This window comes from Stomoxys calcitrans, chromosome 5, assembly GCF_963082655.1.
Source record: "Stomoxys calcitrans chromosome 5, idStoCalc2.1, whole genome shotgun sequence".
NCBI lineage: Eukaryota > Metazoa > Arthropoda > Insecta > Diptera > Muscidae > Stomoxys > Stomoxys calcitrans.
The window spans coordinates 15,083,739-15,103,793 of record NC_081556.1 but is presented as its reverse complement, the minus strand read 5'-3'; the positions used below and the strand labels follow the sequence as shown (position 1 = coordinate 15,103,793).

The following is a 20,055-nucleotide window of genomic DNA, read 5'->3' as shown; positions in this document are numbered from 1 at the left end:
TCAGGCGGTTCCAAATATCATCTGCGAAGAAACATTAGCGAAAGCGTTGAAGAACTGAAGTTAACCTCCCTCGGCAAACAAGAGTAGTTCTGACAACGGTACCGAGTGTAAAAAATCCAGCTACAAGTAGTAATACGGCCAAAGAAAAAGAGTCTAAACCGAATCAAAGAGTCAAGAGTCAGCGTCAAGTTATTTTGCAAGCATTTCATTAGGGAATGCCGCTGGCCTCAGACGCTAACGTCAGCGGTTTTTTGTTTCCCTTATGGAATGTATGAAAACAAATTGACGCTGTTTCCTTGATTGGGTTTTGACTCTTACAGTTGGAAACAGTAGAATTCGATTCCCTTCAATTTCAATGTAATTCACCTAAATTTCAATGTATGAATTTGCTGTTTCTTTAGATTTAGTCTGCCTTTTTGTAAATAAATCTATTAAGTATATAGTTATCTATCTACTTTTCTATGGTTATTAATCAATATATTTTTTTTTAATTTTTTTCAGATTCGTGTTATTTTAACAGTGACCTATTGAAAGTGTGAATTTTGTGTATCGTTGTAATTACAATTTTTATGATTTTTTAAATCGTGACACATTTTAATTAGGTATAAAATCAATTCATACCCTTTAAACATTTTATTATAATTTTTAAAATTTTTTATAGGAACATATATTTTTATATTCGTATTATTTTCAAATAACATAACACATTTAAAAAATTAAAAAACAGGGAGCAAAAATAGCACTTGATGGTTTTCGTTAACAATTTTGTGCAAACCGTTAACTGAACCTAACCTATAGTAACTGTAGGGTATTTTTTCAAATCCCGATGAAAATGTTGTTTATTATGAATATCTTAGGAACCTCCTTTTTATAGACGAATGCGAACGGCCGGTTGTTGAGTGACACATGTTCATACAAAGGTTCTACATGGCTATATGCCTCTCAACTGTATGATAGATACGTTCTGGATTATGTTTGACAGCTACATAGGGTATACTACAACGCCTTAGGTTAGGCTAGGTAATAGTGTCAGTCCTTTACAGACTCACTTAGACAATTTTAGGTCCATTGTGATACCACAGTAGCGACAAACCAAGGCTTCTGGCGGGAATCGAACCCACGACACCTGCACTGGTTGTTCTTGTTGTAGCAGTGAGTTATACACTGAGGCGGCAGCCTTTGCCGATGAAGAACTCCATAGGGTCAATCCGGTACGTATAACCGGCTGCAATGGGATTGACCCCTGTACTGGTAATCCACCCTGCACCCGGGTAACGGGGCGCCCTACTCCAAAGCCTTATTCAACATTTCAGAGAAATAGCGTAAACAAGTAAGAGTGCGTTAGGTTCAACCGGGTGAAATCCTAAATAATCCAGGTTTTTTTACGATTTTTTCCTAGGCTTATTAGGTGGTTTATATGGTACCAATGTAAGGTTATGGAATGATTCGAACCGTATCCAACTAATGGATAATCCATTCGTCAGATTGGTTTATATGAAAGACATGTCTAGAGATAAATCGATTTAAACCCATATGCAATCTAATCAACAACAACCGCCCTACTCTTATAAGGAGCATATGTTTAAATCTCATGCAATTTACTTAACTCCTTCGAAAGTTAACGTGCTTTCGACAAACATACATTAGTGTGATATCGTAAAATCGACTTTAAATATCATGAAGATCAAGAATATATGCTTTTTAGTTTCTTAGACCAATATTTCGGGTGTCTTGGGGATGTTGGAAACCAAGCAACGGTTTCGAATGGCAAAATCCTAGCTAATCTTTTCTTTCTTCTTTTCAAATGTGGACACAAACCTCCCCACCGTGTCATCTGAGTAGCTAGTGAGCTAAGATATGCTACGAGTTCACCTGTAGAACGATAAAAAGATGAGTTGAAGCGTCGGGTTAGTAGCCCATTATCCGAAAAACTTGAAGAGATTAGATTGAAAATATGTTTTAAGGCCCATGATTTTCATATATGCAGCTGGAATGTGAGCATTCTTTATAGAGAGTGAAGAGATACAGAGCTGACCTTTCCGCCCTACAGGAAGTGCGACGGCTCGGAAAGGGCTCCACAACAACACCTGGAGGTGACGCCCTATATCATAGCTGCCATGAAACCAGGCATGAATTTGACTGTGGATTTGTGGTTAGCGGGAGACGGAGACGGAAACACCTAGTCTCCGGGTCTACTACTATGAAAGAGAGACTAGCCACAATTCGTACAAAGGGTGCACAACAAGCCGATTACTGGCTAAGGTGTATGTCCAAAGTGGCGTGGGGCAGAATAATATCCGCACCCTTTTTTCAACCTAACCTAACCTCAACAAGGACGAACAGACCAATGATATTCTCTACGAGCGCCTAGAAAGAGAATATAACCGCTATCCCACCCATGATATTAAAATCGTTTTGGGAGAGTTTAATGTGAAAATAGGGAATGGAAATATGTTTGGCACAACAGCCGAGAAATTTAGCCTATACAATGAAACTTCCGATAATGGATTAAGGCTAGTAAACTTCGCCGCGAATAAGAACAAGGTAGTTAGCAGCGTCAGATTCAAACAGCGTCAGATTCACAGGGCCACATGGCTGTCATTACCCAGATCCCTGTGGACGCACCCCATCTTAATCGCAGAGATCCTGGGTCTTGACACTCAACAGAATCGAGCAGACGAAAGATAGAACACAACAAACTGCTACAACAACAACTGTAACCCCGATCAGACAAAGAAAGTTGGGAACTACAACTTTGAAATAGTCAGCAACTTTATCTACCTGGGCACCGCCAGAGAAGACAAAAACTCAGATGGAGTGACCAATTGAATAGCGACATATCGAAACAGGGTGTCAGACATTTTAGAAGAAGCGCAGAAGATCGAGGCGCTTGAACATCTATTCTGCGCTCGGCAAGAACAACACATGACCAATAAAAGTCAAGTAAGGTAAGACCAATATATCGTGGTGTTACATGACGAGGTGAATATACTCCTCCCCATCCTATGGTGTATGTTTGAATAGAACATATATGAAACAAGAGTAGGTTGTTGTTGTTGTTGTAGCAGTGTGTAGAACACTGAGGCGAAGAAGGAAGAAGGAATTCATCGGGTCAATCTGGTACGTACAACCTGCTACCATGGGATTGAACAAGAGTAGGTCAGTGTAATTTGTTCAAAACGGCACCCTGTGGCTTTGAATTACGCTATGCAAATTGAATAAATAAAACAAATCTTTTCAATAGAAATGATATTATAAAATTTCATTTTTCTCAAAAATATTTAAGACGATTTAAGGTTAAAACTGATATTGAAATCGAAAAAAGAATGCAATTCTCTCCTTGGCTTTTCTATTAGGACGTTTGGACTTTGTTTTGCAAACGCAATTTTTCCTAACGTACATTTCATTAAGCAACAGCGAACGTACATACTTCTGATAACAATAAGTGCTGTTCGATTCAATATACATCAAAAAAAAAAAAAAAATAGTTTCATGAAACCAAAAACGGAATTTACCTTGAAAAAAACACTATCAAATGGTGACTCATAGCTAAATGTAATTGTTTCAAACCAATTTGTTATAGCAGCTTTTATGAACTTTAAACTCTAATCAAATTCAGCATAAATTTGTTAAATTGTATAGCAATTATCCGGAAATAGACAAATCACAATGAATCTGAGTTTAATATAAGCAAAAAAAAAATGTTACCAAGTACCTATACCATATCTAACGTAATGTGATGAAATCATTGGGCAACATTTCACCATCTAATGTCATATGAAACATAATTCCTGTTGTAAAATATTGAGTTTTCACTACATACTGCAATAATACTACACAAAGAAAATCCTAACATGTCGATTAGAATATCATGCTCGTATTTCACACACATTAATGTTGTTTAACCATAGGTTACTTTCGATGAAATACTGTCTTCTAAAACGCAAAAATGATTAACAAATATTTTTGTGAAATCAAAATTATGGCAATTTTTATAGCGCATAGGTTGGCATATTCGCCCATGGCTCTGAAGTCCTACCGATCTACGCATGATTAGTTGTTGTTGTTGTTGTAACCACATTTTCATGTGGAGGTGGCGATCCTCGTTCATGTAGGTGAGCAAGCTCGTTTCGGTCCAAACGACCGATCGCCGCGGGAACATGGTGGTCATTGTTTATTTAAACGCGCTAATGACTCGACTTGTCATATCGAACATCGTAGGCACTCAGTATTTGTGCAAGAGCCGGTGCCACACGACCTCTCACTGAGACTCTCCGCCCGTTACCGCTGATCGTCCGTGACTGCAGTTACAGCTACTCCGGATGGAGAATTCCACAATCCACAACCTGTGGACGTGCCTGGTAGCTCGCAGCTAATCTTCTCGTGACAGCAGTAAACACCACACAGATCGGACCTCTATGTTCTAGCTTGTGTGGTGCTATGTTCTAGCTTGTGTGGTGAACCGGTACTTGAAGGTTCATTACTTCTACACCAAACCATCGTTATCCGGCAGTATCTGGATAGAGTAATAATACAAAGCTCGGCTTCCAATATGGATATTGCTGTCATACAGACCTATCTCTCAGTTAAAAACATTGAGTCCATAAAAGGCGCATTCAAACTCGATTTTAGCACATGGTGATTTATAAAACCTCTCTGTATCTTTTTATACCCTCCACCATAGGATGGGGGTATGCTAATTTCGGCATTCCGTTTGTAGCACCTCGAAATATTTGTCTAAGAACCCATAAAGTATATATTGGGTTGCCCAAAAAGTAATTGCGGATTTTTCATATAGTCGGCGTTGACAAATTTTTTCGCAGCTTGTGACTCTGTAATTGCATTCTTTCTTCTGTCAGTTATCAGCTGTTACTTTTAGCTTGCTTTAGAAAAAAAGTGTAAAAAAATTATATTTGATTAAAGTTCATTCTAAGTTTTATTAAAAATGCATTTACTTTCTTTTAAAAAATCCGCAATTACTTTTTGGGCAACCCAATATATATTCTTGACCGTCATGACATTTTAAGTCGATCTAGACATGTCCGTCGAAAGCACGCTATCTTTCGAAAGAGTAAAGCTAGGCGCTTGAAATTTTGTACAAATAATTTCGGCCTGTGTAGGTCGGTTGGGATGGTGAATGGGCCATATCGGTCCATGTTTTGATATAGCTGTCATATAAACACATCTTGGATCTTGACTTCTTAAGCCTCTAGAGGGCGCAATTCTTAATCGATTTGGCTGAAATTTTGCATGAAGTGTTTTGGTGTGACTTTCAACAACTGTGCTATGTATGGTTCAAATCGTTCTGGGAACTTGACTTCGTAGGCCTCTAGAGGGTGCAAATCTTATCCTATTTGGCTGAAATTTTGCACGAAGTATCTTGTTCTGACTTTCAACACATGTGCTAAGTATGGTTAAAATCGGTCCATAGTCTGATATAGCTGCCATATAAATCGATCTGAGAACTTGACTTCTTAAGCCACTATAGAGCGCAATTCCGATTTGACTGAAATTATGCATGAAGTGTTTTCTTATGACTTTCAACAAACGGTTCAAATCGGTACATAACCTGATATAGCTGCCATATAAACCGATCTGGGATCATGACTTCTTAGGCCGCTAGAGGGCGCAATTCTTATCCGATTTGGATTAAATTTTGTACAACGGCTTATCCCATGACCTTCAACAGGCGTGTCCAATAGGGTCTGAATCGATGTATAGCCCGATACAGCTTCCATATATACCGATCTCCCTATTATGCTTCTTGAGCCCCTACTGGACGCAATTCTTATCCGAATTGACAGAAATATTACCCAATGACTTCTACTATGGTCTTCAACATTCAATTCATTTTTGGTCCGAATTGGACTATAACTCGATATAGTTCCAATAGCATAACAATTTCTAACCATTATTCTTTCTTTGACTAAAGAGAGATGCCGCGCAAAGAGCTCGACAAATGCGATCCATGGTGGAGGGTATATAAGATTTGACCCAGCCGAACATAGCACGCTCTTACTTGCTTCTTCCTCAGGCCGAGGATCGTTTTTTATTATGTCTGTGTCGGATGAATTGAGTTGAGCCATGAATTGTTGCTCAACCCGACAGCTTTTATTGCATTGCTAATCGCAAACGGCGCAAAACTTCAAGATAACAGTCGTTATTAAGCATACGAGCATGTGGTAAAAACTCATGATACTCAACTTCATAGTTTATTAAGAATAAAGTGTGCAAAACTTTCAAATTTGACGGAATTTAGCGCGCCTTTTATACCTTTTTATGCATACCCCTTTTAAACCACCATAGGATTGTGGTATATACGCCACTCCATTTGTTAGCTAAGTTAAGCTAAAACTTTGCATGATTATTACGATTATTGCACTATATTTCTAATATCTATATTATAAAATGTAATGTAATGACACCAGTTGTGACCCTTTAAGCCCCATCTCCACTGCAGTCGATTCTATGTACCAGGATTGACCCAACATCATTAATGGCAAATGACAGCTTTTTCTTACTTTTTAAAACCCTTACTTTTACTTAAGTATATGTATAGTATATACCCAACTTCTTGTTTATTGTTTCATTCGATTTTTGTTGGTAAATTACTATAGTTGCCTCGGGAGTGTGGGTTCATTTAGTTGCCACACTTTCTAGTAATTGCGGGTGACAAGTTGAATCCCTTTTTTAGGAAATGTAAACAGCCGGTCAACTAAACGCTCAAAACACTCACTCTCTCATGCTAAATAAATTATTCACTCATATACAAATACAGTATATATATATAGGGTATTCCATAATAATTTGGGCTATTATAGGCTTTTACTATAAAATTTTCTCTGAAGATAAAATTTCTATACAAAAAATTTCTTTCAACATTTTTATGAAATTTTCTCTAAAAAGAAAAATTTCTATAAAATATTCGAAAGAAAATTTAATGGAAACTTAGTCTTTAGAGAAAATTTCATGGAAATTTTGTCTTTAGAGAAAATTTCATGGAAATTTTGTCTTTAGAAAAAATTTCATGGAAATTTTGTCTTTAGAGAAAATTTCATGGAAATTTTGTCTTTAGAGAAAATTTCATGGAAATTTTGTCTTTAAAGAAAATTTCATGGAAATTTTGTCTTTAGAGAAAATTTCATGGAAATTTTGTCTTTAGAGAAAATTTGATGGACATTTTGTCTTTAGAGAAAATTTGATGGACATTTTGTCTTTAGAGAAAATTTCATGGAAATTTTGTCTATAGAGAAAATTTTATGGAAATTTTGTCTTTAGAGAAAATTTCATAGAAATTTTGTCTTTATAGAAAATTTCATAGAAATTTTGTCTTTATAGAAAATTTCATGGAAATTTTGTCTATAGAGAAAATTTCATGGAAATTTTGTCTATAGAGAAAATTTCATGGAAATTTTGTCTTTAGAGAAAATTTCATGGAAATTTTGTCTTTAGAGAAAATTTCATGGAAATTTTGTCTTTAGAGAAAATTTCATGGAAATTTTGTCTTTAGAGAAAATTTCATGGAAATTTTGTCTTTAGAGAAAATTTCATGGAAATTTTGTCTTTAGAGAAAATTTCATGGAAATTTTGTCTTTAGAGAAAATTTCATGGAAATTTTGTCTTTAGAGAAAATTTCATGGAAATTTTGTCTTTAGAGAAAATTTCATGGAAATTTTGTCTTTAGAGAAAATTTCATGGAAATTTTGTCTTTAGAGAAAATTTCATGGAAATTTTGTCTTTAGAGAAAATTTCATGGACATTTTGTCTTTAGAGAAAATTTCATGGACATTTTGTCTTTAGAGAAAATTTCATGGAAATTTTGTCTTTAGAGAAAATTTCATGGAAATTTTGTCTTTAGAGAAAATTTCATGGAAATTTTGTCTTTAGAGAAAATTTCATGGAAATTTTGTCTTTAGAGAAAATTTCATGGAAATTTTGTCTTTGGAGAAAATTTCATGGAAATTTTGTCTTTAGAGAAAATTTCATGGAAATTTTGTCTTTAGAGAAAATTTCATGGAAATTTTGTCTTTAGAGAAAATTTCATGGAAATTTTGTCTTTAGAGAAAATTTCATGGAAATTTTGTCTTTAGAGAAAATTTCATGGAAATTTTGTCTTTAGAGAAAATTTCATGGAAATTTTGTCTTTAGAGAAAATTTCATGGAAATTTTGTCTTTAGAGAAAATTTCATGGAAACTTTGTCTTTAGAGAAAATTTCATGGAAATTTTGTCTTTAGAGAAAATTTCATGGAAATTTTGTCTTTATAGAAAATTTCATGGAAATTTTGTCTTTATAGAAAATTTCATGGAAATTTTGTCTTTATAGAAAATTTCATGGAAATTTTGTCTATAGAAAATTTCATGGAAATTTTGTCTTTATAGAAAATTTCATGGAAATTTTGTCTTTATAGAAAATTTCATGGAAATTTTGTCTTTAGAGAAAATTTCATGGAAATTTTGTCTTTAGAGAAAATTTCATGGAAACTTTGTCTTTAGAGAAAATTTCATGGAAATTTTGTCTTTAGAGAAAATTTCATGGAAATTTTGTCTTTATAGAAAATTTCATGAAAATTTTGTCTTTATAGAAAATTTCATGGAAATTTTGTCTTTATAGAAAATTTCATGGAAATTTTGTCTTTATAGAAAATTTCATGGAAATTTTGTCTTTATAGAAAATTTCATGGAAATTTTGTCTTTATAGAAAATTTCATGGAAATTTTGTCTTTAGAGAAAATTGGTGGACACCATGATAAAGAGTAGACTCCTGCGAACTGCTCAAATACAAACATCATGCCTATGTCAAGGGAAGGTCGGTGGAGACTGCCCTGCACGAGGTTGTGCATAAAATAGAAAAATCCTTCGATGCCAAAACGTACACACTGGCGAATGCATTGACTTCGAGGGGGCTTTTGTACGGACCGACACTGATCCAATCCTTAGACCAGTACTAGGTGGACTCGGTCCTTAGAGATTGGATAAACTAAGGAACAGGTGGATAAATTGTGTGTCCCACGACATAAATATAAGGAAGAAAGTGGTATAAGGCACGCCATACAAGAATAAAATGCCGCTACTCCTATGGGTGAACACCATAAATGACCTAATACGGAGTCCGACTGAGGAGAGATTTGAACTCGTATGCTACGCAGACGATGTTATAATGCTTCTAAGGGGTAAGGATTCGAACCAGCTATGCAGTAGGGCCAAAAGGGTCTTGCAGATGAGTCTCAATTTAAACCCAGAGAAGGCTGAATATGTATGTTTACAAGGAAGACGAACGTGAGCCAATTTGACGCACCACGTTTACCCAAAAGAACAATTTTGATATCTGACCAAGTCAAATAGTTTGGTGTGATCTTGGACAGGAAACTGAATTGAAAGTGTCACATTCAAGAACGTACCGAAAAGTCTCACAGATGTTGGGCACTATGTAGACGGGCCGTAGTCTCGAAATGGGGCCTGAATCCGAGGATAGTTCCCTGGCTCTGCAGGACTGTGATTAGACCAATACTTACTTACGCCTCAGTAGTTTGGTGGACCCCGTTCAGAAAAAGTGCAACGTTCGGAGAACACGTTTTCTTGGGATAGGCGGAGCGATGAGATTCTATTCTAGATATCCGACCCAGAGACATACAGATTAAGTGCTAGGCAGCCACTGCGGCTATGAGAGGTAGGGCGATGGGAGAATGGATTGAGGAAAGGAGCAACTCATACCATCGCGGTATAATCGAGGCGACGATAGGAAACCTGGAAGGAAGAGAAGAGATTTCCGAACGAATACCTGAGACGTCACTTGACACATTGAGAACCCAGGGACTGAGATCTGTTTTAGACCGTCTGACCATAACACTATACTGCAGGTGGAGATCCGGGCGATCGCGGAATGTGTGAGGTGGTGTCGTGTTAACACGAGTATGTCGAGTATGGACATCTTTACGGACTGTAAACAGGCTCTAAGGCCAATAACAACCTGTACGGTGAGATCACGAACAGTCATGGAAGGTAAGAAGGAGATCAACACCTTCTCTGAGGATGGCACGATCCGCATTGTTTGGTTGCCCGGCCATGATAAAGCAGAAGTTTTGGCAGTGAAAGCTAGAGAACTGCCGTCAATAAACTTGGTCAGCCCGAAGACTTTCGGGTCGACGCAGTCCGAGAATGCGTATGTAAGCCTGTGCAACAGCGAAACGGTCGGTAGGACGGCGAAAATCCTATGGGGTGATGCAGATCGTGAGAAGACGAGGCTATTACTGAAAGAAGTAAGAAGGAGATCAGTATAGCTTTCGGAACCATAACGAGACACATAGGACTACGAGCTCTTACTTTAATTGGCTATGACAGAATATTTGTTCCACTAGCCAAACGTAGAATAGCGTTCCAAGCGCCTCGATCTTCTGCGCTCATTCTAAAATCTCTGACACTAAGTTTCGAGGTGTCTCCTACAACTTGATCTTTCCATCGGGCTTTTGGTCTTCCCGGTTTGCGTGTACCACCGTGTCTGCCTTCAAAAGACTTCTTTGCTGGAGCTTCTTCATCCATTCTGACAACATGACCTAGCCAACGCAGCCGCTGTATTTTGATGCGTGTAACTATGCTATCGTCGTCACACAGCTCGTGGTTCATACGTCGCCTATATTCTCCCTTAACGCAAACTGGTCCATATATTTTACGAAGAATCTCTCTCTCAAATACTCCAAGCACTGCCTCATCTGCTTTTTCATGGAATTTTCATGGAAATTCTGTCTTTAGAGAAATTTTCATGGAAATTTTGTCTTTAGAGAAAAATTTCAGAGATTTTTTGTCTTTGGAAAAAATGTTATGGAAATTTTTTTCTTTAGAGAAAATTTCCATAAAATTATTGAAACTTTTTTCTTTAGAGAAAATTTCCATAAAATTATGGACATTTTTTTCTTTACAGAAAATTTCCATAAAATTATGGACATTTTTTTCTTTACAGAAAATTTCCATAAAATTATAGAAATTTTTTTCTTTAGAGAAAATTTCCATAAAATTGTGGAAATTTATTTCTTTTGAGAAAATTTCCATAAAATTTTCTTAAAAGATAAAATTTCCCTAAAATTTTCTCGAAACATGAAATTTCTATAAAATTTAGTCAAAAAACAAAATTTCTCTTAAATTTTCTTTTAAGACGAAATTTTTACAAAATTTTCTTTAGAGATGAAATTTTTCTTAAATACAACATTTCATGGAATACCCCATATTTTTGCTCGTAATGTGCTCCCTTCAGCAACACATGATTTCTCAATTTCGTCATTGAGTCATAAACAGTCTTTATTGGGGAGTACACGTACGGCGGGATTTTGCTTCCCTCACAAAAAATAGTTTATACGGAAAACATACTAAGAAGCTATTGTAATTAGTAATAGATCGCCAAGTTGAAACAAATTGTGTAAAAACCCGTATGGATATGAGTAGTGTTATTGATTTAAGAAAAATGTTTTATTGACAGTTAAACGATAAGAATATTAGTTGCAAATACAGCTTGGCTTAATTTGTGAAGTGAGGTGTTTCCTTAATGCGACATAATTGAAAAACTTTGCTTCATTTTTACTGCCATACTAAATTTTAACAAACAAACAAATTTAGCGTTAATAATCGTGATAATGGTTTTACCAAGAACCGAGTGTAAAGATTAACATTATAGCTTGAACAGCCTACATTTTTATACTCTATTGCTAACAAGACTAAATGTGTGTGATTTTTCATTTTGCAATGAAAGTAATTGAAGACTGACAACAGAAATGACCCTGTGAAGTATAGTTATGTTTGTCGTGTTTTATTTTAATCCTACCCAGTGCAAGTCAGATGTTCTGGATAAAATATCAGTGCAATGTGGTCCTGGATACGTATCGATAACATACAATAACAGATTATAACCTACATAGTACTAAAATAAACCTCAGCAGTTGTTATCCGTGTTCCAAGTGTAAATATTTAAAACTGCATCGTCTCAAGTGTTGTGTTATTTTGCTCCCTGTTCTTTTTTCCTTATTGTTTTGAATACCAATAAAAATTTTGAACATTGTTTATAAATATCACTTTATACCACTTTTTTGGATTCATAACGGAAATGTTCTATAAATTTTAATAAGCCTCTTTTTTTAGTTTTGTGGATAGGATTAAAGTTTTGGTATTACCAACTAACACTTTGTCGACTTACAAGTAGATCATAAATGAATGCATTTTAGAGATCTGCAGCGGTTGAACGCAACTCATACCTCTGCGCATTATGTTTTAATTTTTGAATGACTCAAACAAAATATTTCTATGTGTTGAAAACAACGCTACTTGAATGAACACACAAACACATGACGTTTAAGGTGGTGGGGTTTTTTTTGTGTGTTACCGCATGTTGCTTGTGAGTGGCGTTGATTTTGCTTTTTTGCCTTTTTGGATGTCGAGTACATGCTTCTGAGTGCGAGGTAGAAAAATGATGAAACATCCAAACCAACGCTATTTTGTCATAACATCTTATTTTGCATGTACTCTTAAGAGGGTGAACCGAAAGCTGTCATAAAAACCTTGTTTTTCTTGAACTCATATACGGGTAAAGAGATTTTCTTGAAAATTGTACAGATCATGTATTGGATTGCCCAAAAAGTAATTGCGGATTTTTCATATAGTCGGCGTTGACAAATTTTTTCACAGCTTGTGACTCTGTAATTGCATTCTTTCTTCTGTCAGTTATCAGCCATTACTTTTAGCTTGCTTTAGAAAAAAGTATATTTGATTAAAGTTCATTCTAAGTTTTATTAAAAATGCAATTACTTTCTTTTGAAAAATCCGCAATTACTTTTTGGGCAACCCAATAGAATATCATGATAAAAGAATGGTAATTAATTTTTTGTAATTTTGTCCTTTTTCCGAATGGATCGATTTTCTAACCCAACAAAAATATTCTAAATTTATATGGGTCATGTATGTGAAAGGCCAGCCCATACACACATCATCCCAACCTAAACATAATTATTTATAACCATTAATTAACCGATTTCCCTAAAATTTGGCAAAATGAGTTGTGTTAGGTCCTTTGACATTCGTACTTAGTATGGTGAAAATCGGACTATATTTGGATAAAGCGCCCATATTTTGTATTGTATTAGCCAACACAACAGGGGATGTCCCCTATGAATGCAATGCAGTGCGTTGGCGATAGGACATTTGGAATTGGAGGGGGAAAAGGATGTAGTGCTGATTATTCACTTTTATTTTAATTTTTTGGATGTCAAAATAAGTGGGAAAAACATTAGCCGGAAGAATTCTCTCTATAATGCATTGTGCAGTCCACTGGCCAATCAACAACAAACGGGTGCGAGTTCCTGCAATGTCTAGTATCCCTGACATACATCCTTACATCAGGAATAAGAAAACGAATATCAGACGAACATACACCATGGAAGTACCGATAAAACAGCGCCAAACAACCCACATTGCGACGATGATACAGGGAGGCAATGGAATTGGATACCCCACTGTCCCAAATCAACGCCATCGCTCTCCTCTGTACACGGTCCAGTAGCTCCAGAGATGATTTTGAAGCTCCAGCCCATACATGTGAGTTGTATTCCATTTTCGGCATTATGAAAGTGGTGTAGATGTTAAGAAGATCAGGTGGAGTGAAGTAATTCTTATACCGTTTAAGGAAGCCTAAACACTTGAATGCTTCTTTCGACACTTCAAATACATGTTTAGCCCAACGGACATCACTTTGTATTTTCATGTCCAGAACATCAAAAGCTTCTGATTGCTTAACATTTACCCCGTTGATAGACAAAGATTTTTCCGTGCATTAAAATCTACTAGATTCGTTCGACCCCACTCAGAAATGGCCAGAAAATCCTGGCAGAGTGTATCGTTCATAACCTGCCTCTTATCCTCAATCTCTCGAAGACTCGGCCTATGGTCGGATGAGTTCGAATGGCAGAGTTTACTCTCATCCGCAAATGAGTAAATAGAATTAGATGTTTGACCCAACAGATTTTTGAAGAAAATAAGAAAAAGGGAAGTATAAAGAACAAAGCCCTGGGGTACACCTGCGGTCAATTTATGCTCATTGGATGAAAACCCATCTGTAACGACTCGAATAGTGCGATCTCTGAGAAAGCTCGAAATAAATCGAACGAAGCCATTACCGAGACCAAATACACGGACCTCCAGTGCTTAGAATCAAACTCAATTTCGATGAAATTTAGCACAGTGGGTTGTGTTAGGCTCTTCGACATTCGTGTTCAATACGGCCCAGATCGGTCTATAGACCAATCTCCCGATTTAAGGACTTGGACTTATAAAAGGCGTATTTATTGTCTAATTTCACTGAAATTTGGCACAGTGAGCAGTGGCATCTTTGCCCTGTATGGAGTAAACCTAGCCGCTTGAAATTTTGCACAAATATTTCTTATTCGGGTAGGTCGGTTGGGATTGTAAATGGGGCAAAACGGTTCATGTTTTGATATAGCTGCCATATAAAACGATCTTGGGTCTTGACTTCTTGAGCATCTAAAGGGAGCGCAATTCTTATCCGATTGGGCTGAAATTTATCACTTCCAACAACTGTGCTAAGTATCGGTTTATAAACTGATATAGCTGCCACATAAACCGATCTTATATCTTGTCTTCTTAAGCCAGTAGAGGGCGCATTTCTCATCCGATTTGGATGAAATTTTGCATGAAGTTGTTTGTTATGACTTCCAACAACTGTACCGAGTATGGTCGAAATCGGTACATAACCTGATATAGCTGCCATATAAACCGATCTTGGATCTTGACTTCTTGAGCCTCTAGAAGGCGCAGTTATTATCCAATTTGAGTGAAATACGGCTCCTCCCATGACCTTCAACAAACATGTGAAATATGGTCTGAATCGAGCTATAGCTTGATATAGCTCCCATATAAACCGATCTTCCAATTTCGCTTCTTGAGCCCTACAAGGTGCAATTCTTTTCCGAATGGACTGAAATATTACACAAGGACTTCTACAATGTTTAGCATTCAATTCATTTATGGTCCGAATCGGACTACAATTTTATACAGCTCCAATAGCATAACAGTTCTTATTCATTATTCTTAGTTTGCCTAGAAAGAGATACCGCGCAAAGAACTCGACAAATGCGATCCATGATGAAGGGTATATAAGATTCGGCCAGGTCGAACTTAGCACACTCTTACTTGTTTTTTTAACTATAAATCAATTTAATTTACTTAATTGCTTATAACCTTTGGCCGTTACTATCCAGACCGTATACGCTCATCACCATAGTGATGCGGTTAAATTAGAAAAATTAACAACAACATGAGAGGAACTATTTGTTTACAAATTTTCTTAGAGAGCTATTCTACTTTCTTTGTGAAAAGCACAAATTATCGAAGGACCAAAATCGTCAAACACATAAAAATATGAACAATTTCCATATTTTACCAAGGTTTTTATTAACCTGAATTAAATTTAATTGGTTATAACTTTTGGACAAGGCTGCAAAGCTATGCGCATTAGGGTGATTTTATCCCAAAGGGAAAACAGCAATGTCGATTTAGGCGGAACCCCCCTAAAGTTGCGGCTTATAAGGGCTCAAGAAGTCAAGTCGAGCAATCGGTTTATATGGGTGCTATATAAGGTTATAGACCGATTTAGACCGTACATGGCACAGTTGTGAAAAGTCATAACATAACACCACATGCAAAATTTCACCCAAATCGGACAAAAATAGCGGCTTCCAGGGGCTCAAGAAGTCAAATCGGGAGACTGGTTTATATGGGAGTTATATGAGGTTATAAACCGATTTGGACCGTACTTGGCACAGATGTTGAAAGTCATACCAGAACACCGCATGCAAAATTTTAGCCAAATCGGACAATACTAGCGACTTCCAGTGGTTCAAGAAGTCAAATCGGAAGACCGGTGTATATGGGAGCTATATTAGGTTATAGCCGACTTGGACCGTACTTGGCACAGTTATTGGAAACCATAACAGAAAACCACATGCGAAATTTCAGCCAAATATGTCACAAGTAGCGGCTTCAAGGGGCTTAAGAAGTCAATCGGGAGACCGGTTTATATGGGAGCTATATCTAAATCCGAACCGTTACAGCCCATTTGCAATCCCCGACGTCCTACATCGATATCTGTGCAAAATTTCAAGTGGCTAGCTTTACGCGTTCGACCTCTATTGTGATTTCGACAGACGGTCGGACATGGCTAGAACGATTCAGAACGACGAGACGATCAAGAATATATATACTTTATGAGGTCTTAGACGAATATTTCGAGGTGTAACAAACGGAATGACTTGATTAGTATACCCCCATCCTACGCTGGTGGGCTGGCTGGTGACTTTTGTGAGGAACTATGCCATATAAAAACTTCTCTCGTTCGGACTCGGCCATAAAAAAGAGATTGTAAAGGAAATGGAATGTTCAAGAGCAATTTTGCAATTTGAATCGTCGGAAAACACATTCGAATACTAAAGGGTGATTTTTTTGAGGTTAGGATTTTCATGCATTAGTATTTGACAGATCACGTGGGATTTCAGACATGGTGTCAAAGAGAAAGATGCTCAGTATGCTTTGACATTTCATCATGAATAGACTTACTAACGAGCAACGCTTGCAAATTATTGAATTTTATTACCAAAATCAGTGTTCGGTTCGAAATGTGTTCATTCACCGTAACGTTGCGTCCAACAGCATCTTTGAAAAAATACGGTCCAATGATTCCACCAGCGTACAAACCGCACCAAACAGTGCATTTTTCGGGATGCATGGGCAGTTCTTGAACGGCTTCTGGTTGCTCTTCACTCCAAATGCGGCAATTTTGCTTATTTACGTAGCCATTCAACCAGAAATGAGCCTCATCGCTGAACAAAATTTGTCAAAATTTGAACACATTTCGAACCGAACACTGATTTTGGTAATAAAATTCAATGATTTGCAAGCGTTGCTCGTTAGTAAGTCTATTCATGATGAAATGTCAAAGCATACTGAGCATCTTTCTCTTTGACACCATGTCTGAAATCCCACGTGATCTGTCAAATACTAATGCATGAAAATCCTAACCTCAAAAAAATCACCCTTTATAAGAATTATTTCAGAATTGGTTAGAATTCGATAAGACAAGTCGGAAAGTACATCCGAATTCTACAATTTATTTTTCCCAAATTCGGTCGGCAGTAGATACGACGAGTCAGAAAAAAAATCGAATTCTTCAGGAATTCTAATAAAGTTTTGGTCAGGAATCCATAAGACAAGTCGAAAAACACAAGAATTCGGCCAGAAGTCTTAACAAAAACTAGAATTTCCCTTCCGAATTTCCCATAATTTTGGTTTAGAATTCTGCCAGAAACATCAGATTTCCCTCCGACGTTTCTCTCGGAAGTCGTGTCAAGCACTCCATATATTTTTCGCTAAGAATTCAGACAGACTTCGGATCCGAATTCGGATAAATTTTCCGAATTTCTTGCAGACTTCTGAGCGAATTCTGAACGTTTGGTTCACTGGGAACCAATTAGCTGTAAGCGTAAACAACACATAAGGGTATATTTTTGCGAAAGAATCAAAGGAAAATATGTAAAATAAAGTACTTAGATGTTCGTAACCACAATGTTGCATATACGCACCATCGGCCTTGAGAGGGTTGAGCGATTCACCGGTTTACCATGAATTCACATACGATATTCAACGGAAAAGCTAAAATGTATGTCCTAATGGGAGAGATACGAGCTGTTTGACCATAAGAATGAATATCACTAAAACGAAATGTTTTTTAATAATAACACAGTCACATTACCGGGTAAGGCAGTGGGTAACCCAGAACAAAATTCAGCAACCAATTATTTTCAGGTATACCCTCAATATTACTTTAGCATGGGCATTTCATTGGAGGAAAGTGCTTCAGAGTTAACATACCACCAGATGATGAATAATTGATTCTTTGTACAAATACGGAAGTGCTAAAAATAATGCCTCTTGGCAGGGTCCTAAAGTTGGTCACCTCGTCATTTCGAAAAATTGTTCTGTCTGCCAAATCTTCATATGTGGTTCGACTTCCAAAATCCTTGTATTTACGGGATAGCGCTCAAAAATCCCTACTGATTGAGGTATACAATATCTCCACTGGTTTTGGGGACATACGAATTTTAATTTTTATATTTTGAAATTTTGGCCGTGTTTGGCTACGTATATGGAAAGTAAATTTGTGGGTCAATTTTCATTTTGATATATAATTTGCACTAACCATTTCAAATTTCTCTAGCCGTTCTCAAGTGTCATATTTTTTACTAGTTTTTTTTCGATTCAATTCCACTTTGCGACGGTAGCATAGTCAAATGTATCGTATCGTACTCAAGTACTGGATATTTCTTATTGATTACGAATACCCTAAGGTTGGACCAAAAATTTAGACGCGCTAAGAGTCCAAGACGATCCTGAGAATTTCGGACCCTTTCAATCAAATGAGAGAAAACTCAGTTTAGATAACGAGTACGGAAAATTGTGCCCAGGAAGAAGCCCGGAAAGGTCAAAGAGGGTTTTGAGAATTTTGAACCCTTTCAATATACGCGATATGGTACTTAAATGAAAATAAATTCGGATTACTCTTAAATTTTAGGTATTCCTCTGAGTAATAAGAATTTGGTTACTGGTATTCCAGTGGTTAATGGATATGTCCTTACATAGTTTTTGCTGGGCAGATTTTTCTTTTAAACTTCTTTAAAGAATAATCGGTGGTATAAAGTGATAATATTTAAAAGTTAGTGGAATTTTTCTTTTACGATTACATTTTTCAATACACTATAAGTGATATCTTTTAACCTTCTCATTTCTAAAAGTTTTTATTTTTCTTTTTCTAGTTATGCTTTTTACGCGTAGACGGAATTTTATAAAAAGGTGAATGTTCATCATTTGAAAGTTATACTTCTACCACATTTTCCTCCACTGTTTGTCTTGTCTAACCTTTTGCTGCCCTCTCCTATATTTCCTGTTAATACATCTTTTTTTGTTGTATTATCATTAACATCATAAATAGTTCCGATTTCCATTTGTGAAGATACATAAATTTACATTTTTTCTGAGTGGGTATAAAATTTTATTTAATACGCTCATTGTTCATAAATGGGTTATGGTAACAATTTTCATTGAACTGTTTTTTATTTTTTATGAATATTTATCCAATGCGGAACACGTATTTTCCGTTTTTTAACAAAATTTTTAGTTTAAAATAAATTTATTTCCTTTCTTTAGAATAACAAAATAAAAAGAACTATTATAACCATCTAATTGGTGGATAGTATAATAGTTTATACATTAAGAATCCTTTCAATGACTGAAAGCCTTTATTTACTCTTTCGTCTAGCTTGAAAAATGAAAAGAAATAACTTAAACTACTAGGATAAAGTAATAACCATAATAGTCGAAACCGGATAACTGTTATACGCTTAAGTAAAAATTCCGCTTAAGTGAAAAATTCTGTTTAAGTGAAAAATTCCGCTTAAGTAAAAAAACCTCTTAAGTGAAAATTCCGCTTAAGTAAAACTTGTTTAAAGAACTCTGCATTTTTGATTTTATTCAATGCATTTTAATTCTCCTTTAGTGATATATCGCTTAACTGGTAATACGATTTACTGAAAAAGCTAAAAGCTACACCTCAATACTACGTTCTTATACGAAACTAATATCGTATCTTGCCATCTCACTTATGAATGTCTTTGACTTTTAACGAACGCTACTGAACATTTCCATCTTTCAACTCAAGTTATTTCATACATAAGTAGTACGGTGTATGTGAAAATTCACTTCTACCTTACTGCTTAATAGAAAATTAAGTTCACTTATCCGAACTGCGCTTAACTAAAAATTACGGATAAGTGAAACAAAATAGATGCATTTTTAGCGTTTCTCCTGTCCGCTTTCGATTGAATCAATATTTGATTGATGATGTAAATTTTGCGATGGTGGTTAAAAGGCTGGTTACAAGTCGAAGGCCTCAAAGATGAAAGTTATCGTCTATTTTCTGAACCCAAGTTCTATTGGATCTCAACAGAGATAGA

At 36.2% G+C, this 20,055-nt stretch overlaps 1 protein-coding gene across 4 annotated transcripts in view; it reads left to right on the top strand.

The window, feature by feature from the left end:
- The window catches only part of LOC106080712 (lysophosphatidylserine lipase ABHD12), a 40,819-nt gene that overhangs the window by 2,136 nt on the left and 18,628 nt on the right, over window positions 1–20,055 (top strand). For 2 of the 4 annotated variants that reach the window (XM_013242209.2, XM_013242214.2), the window contains exons 2-3: window positions 502–602; window positions 18,859–18,895. In XM_013242209.2, the coding sequence (XP_013097663.2) occupies window positions 18,861–18,895 (35 nt within the window). In that variant the 5' untranslated portion in view covers window positions 502–602; window positions 18,859–18,860. Of the gene's footprint in view, window positions 1–501; window positions 603–11,294; window positions 11,372–11,715; window positions 11,946–18,858; window positions 18,896–20,055 lie in introns of those variants that run through there. The other 2 variants (XM_013242213.2, XM_013242212.2) reach the window with 2 other exon arrangements.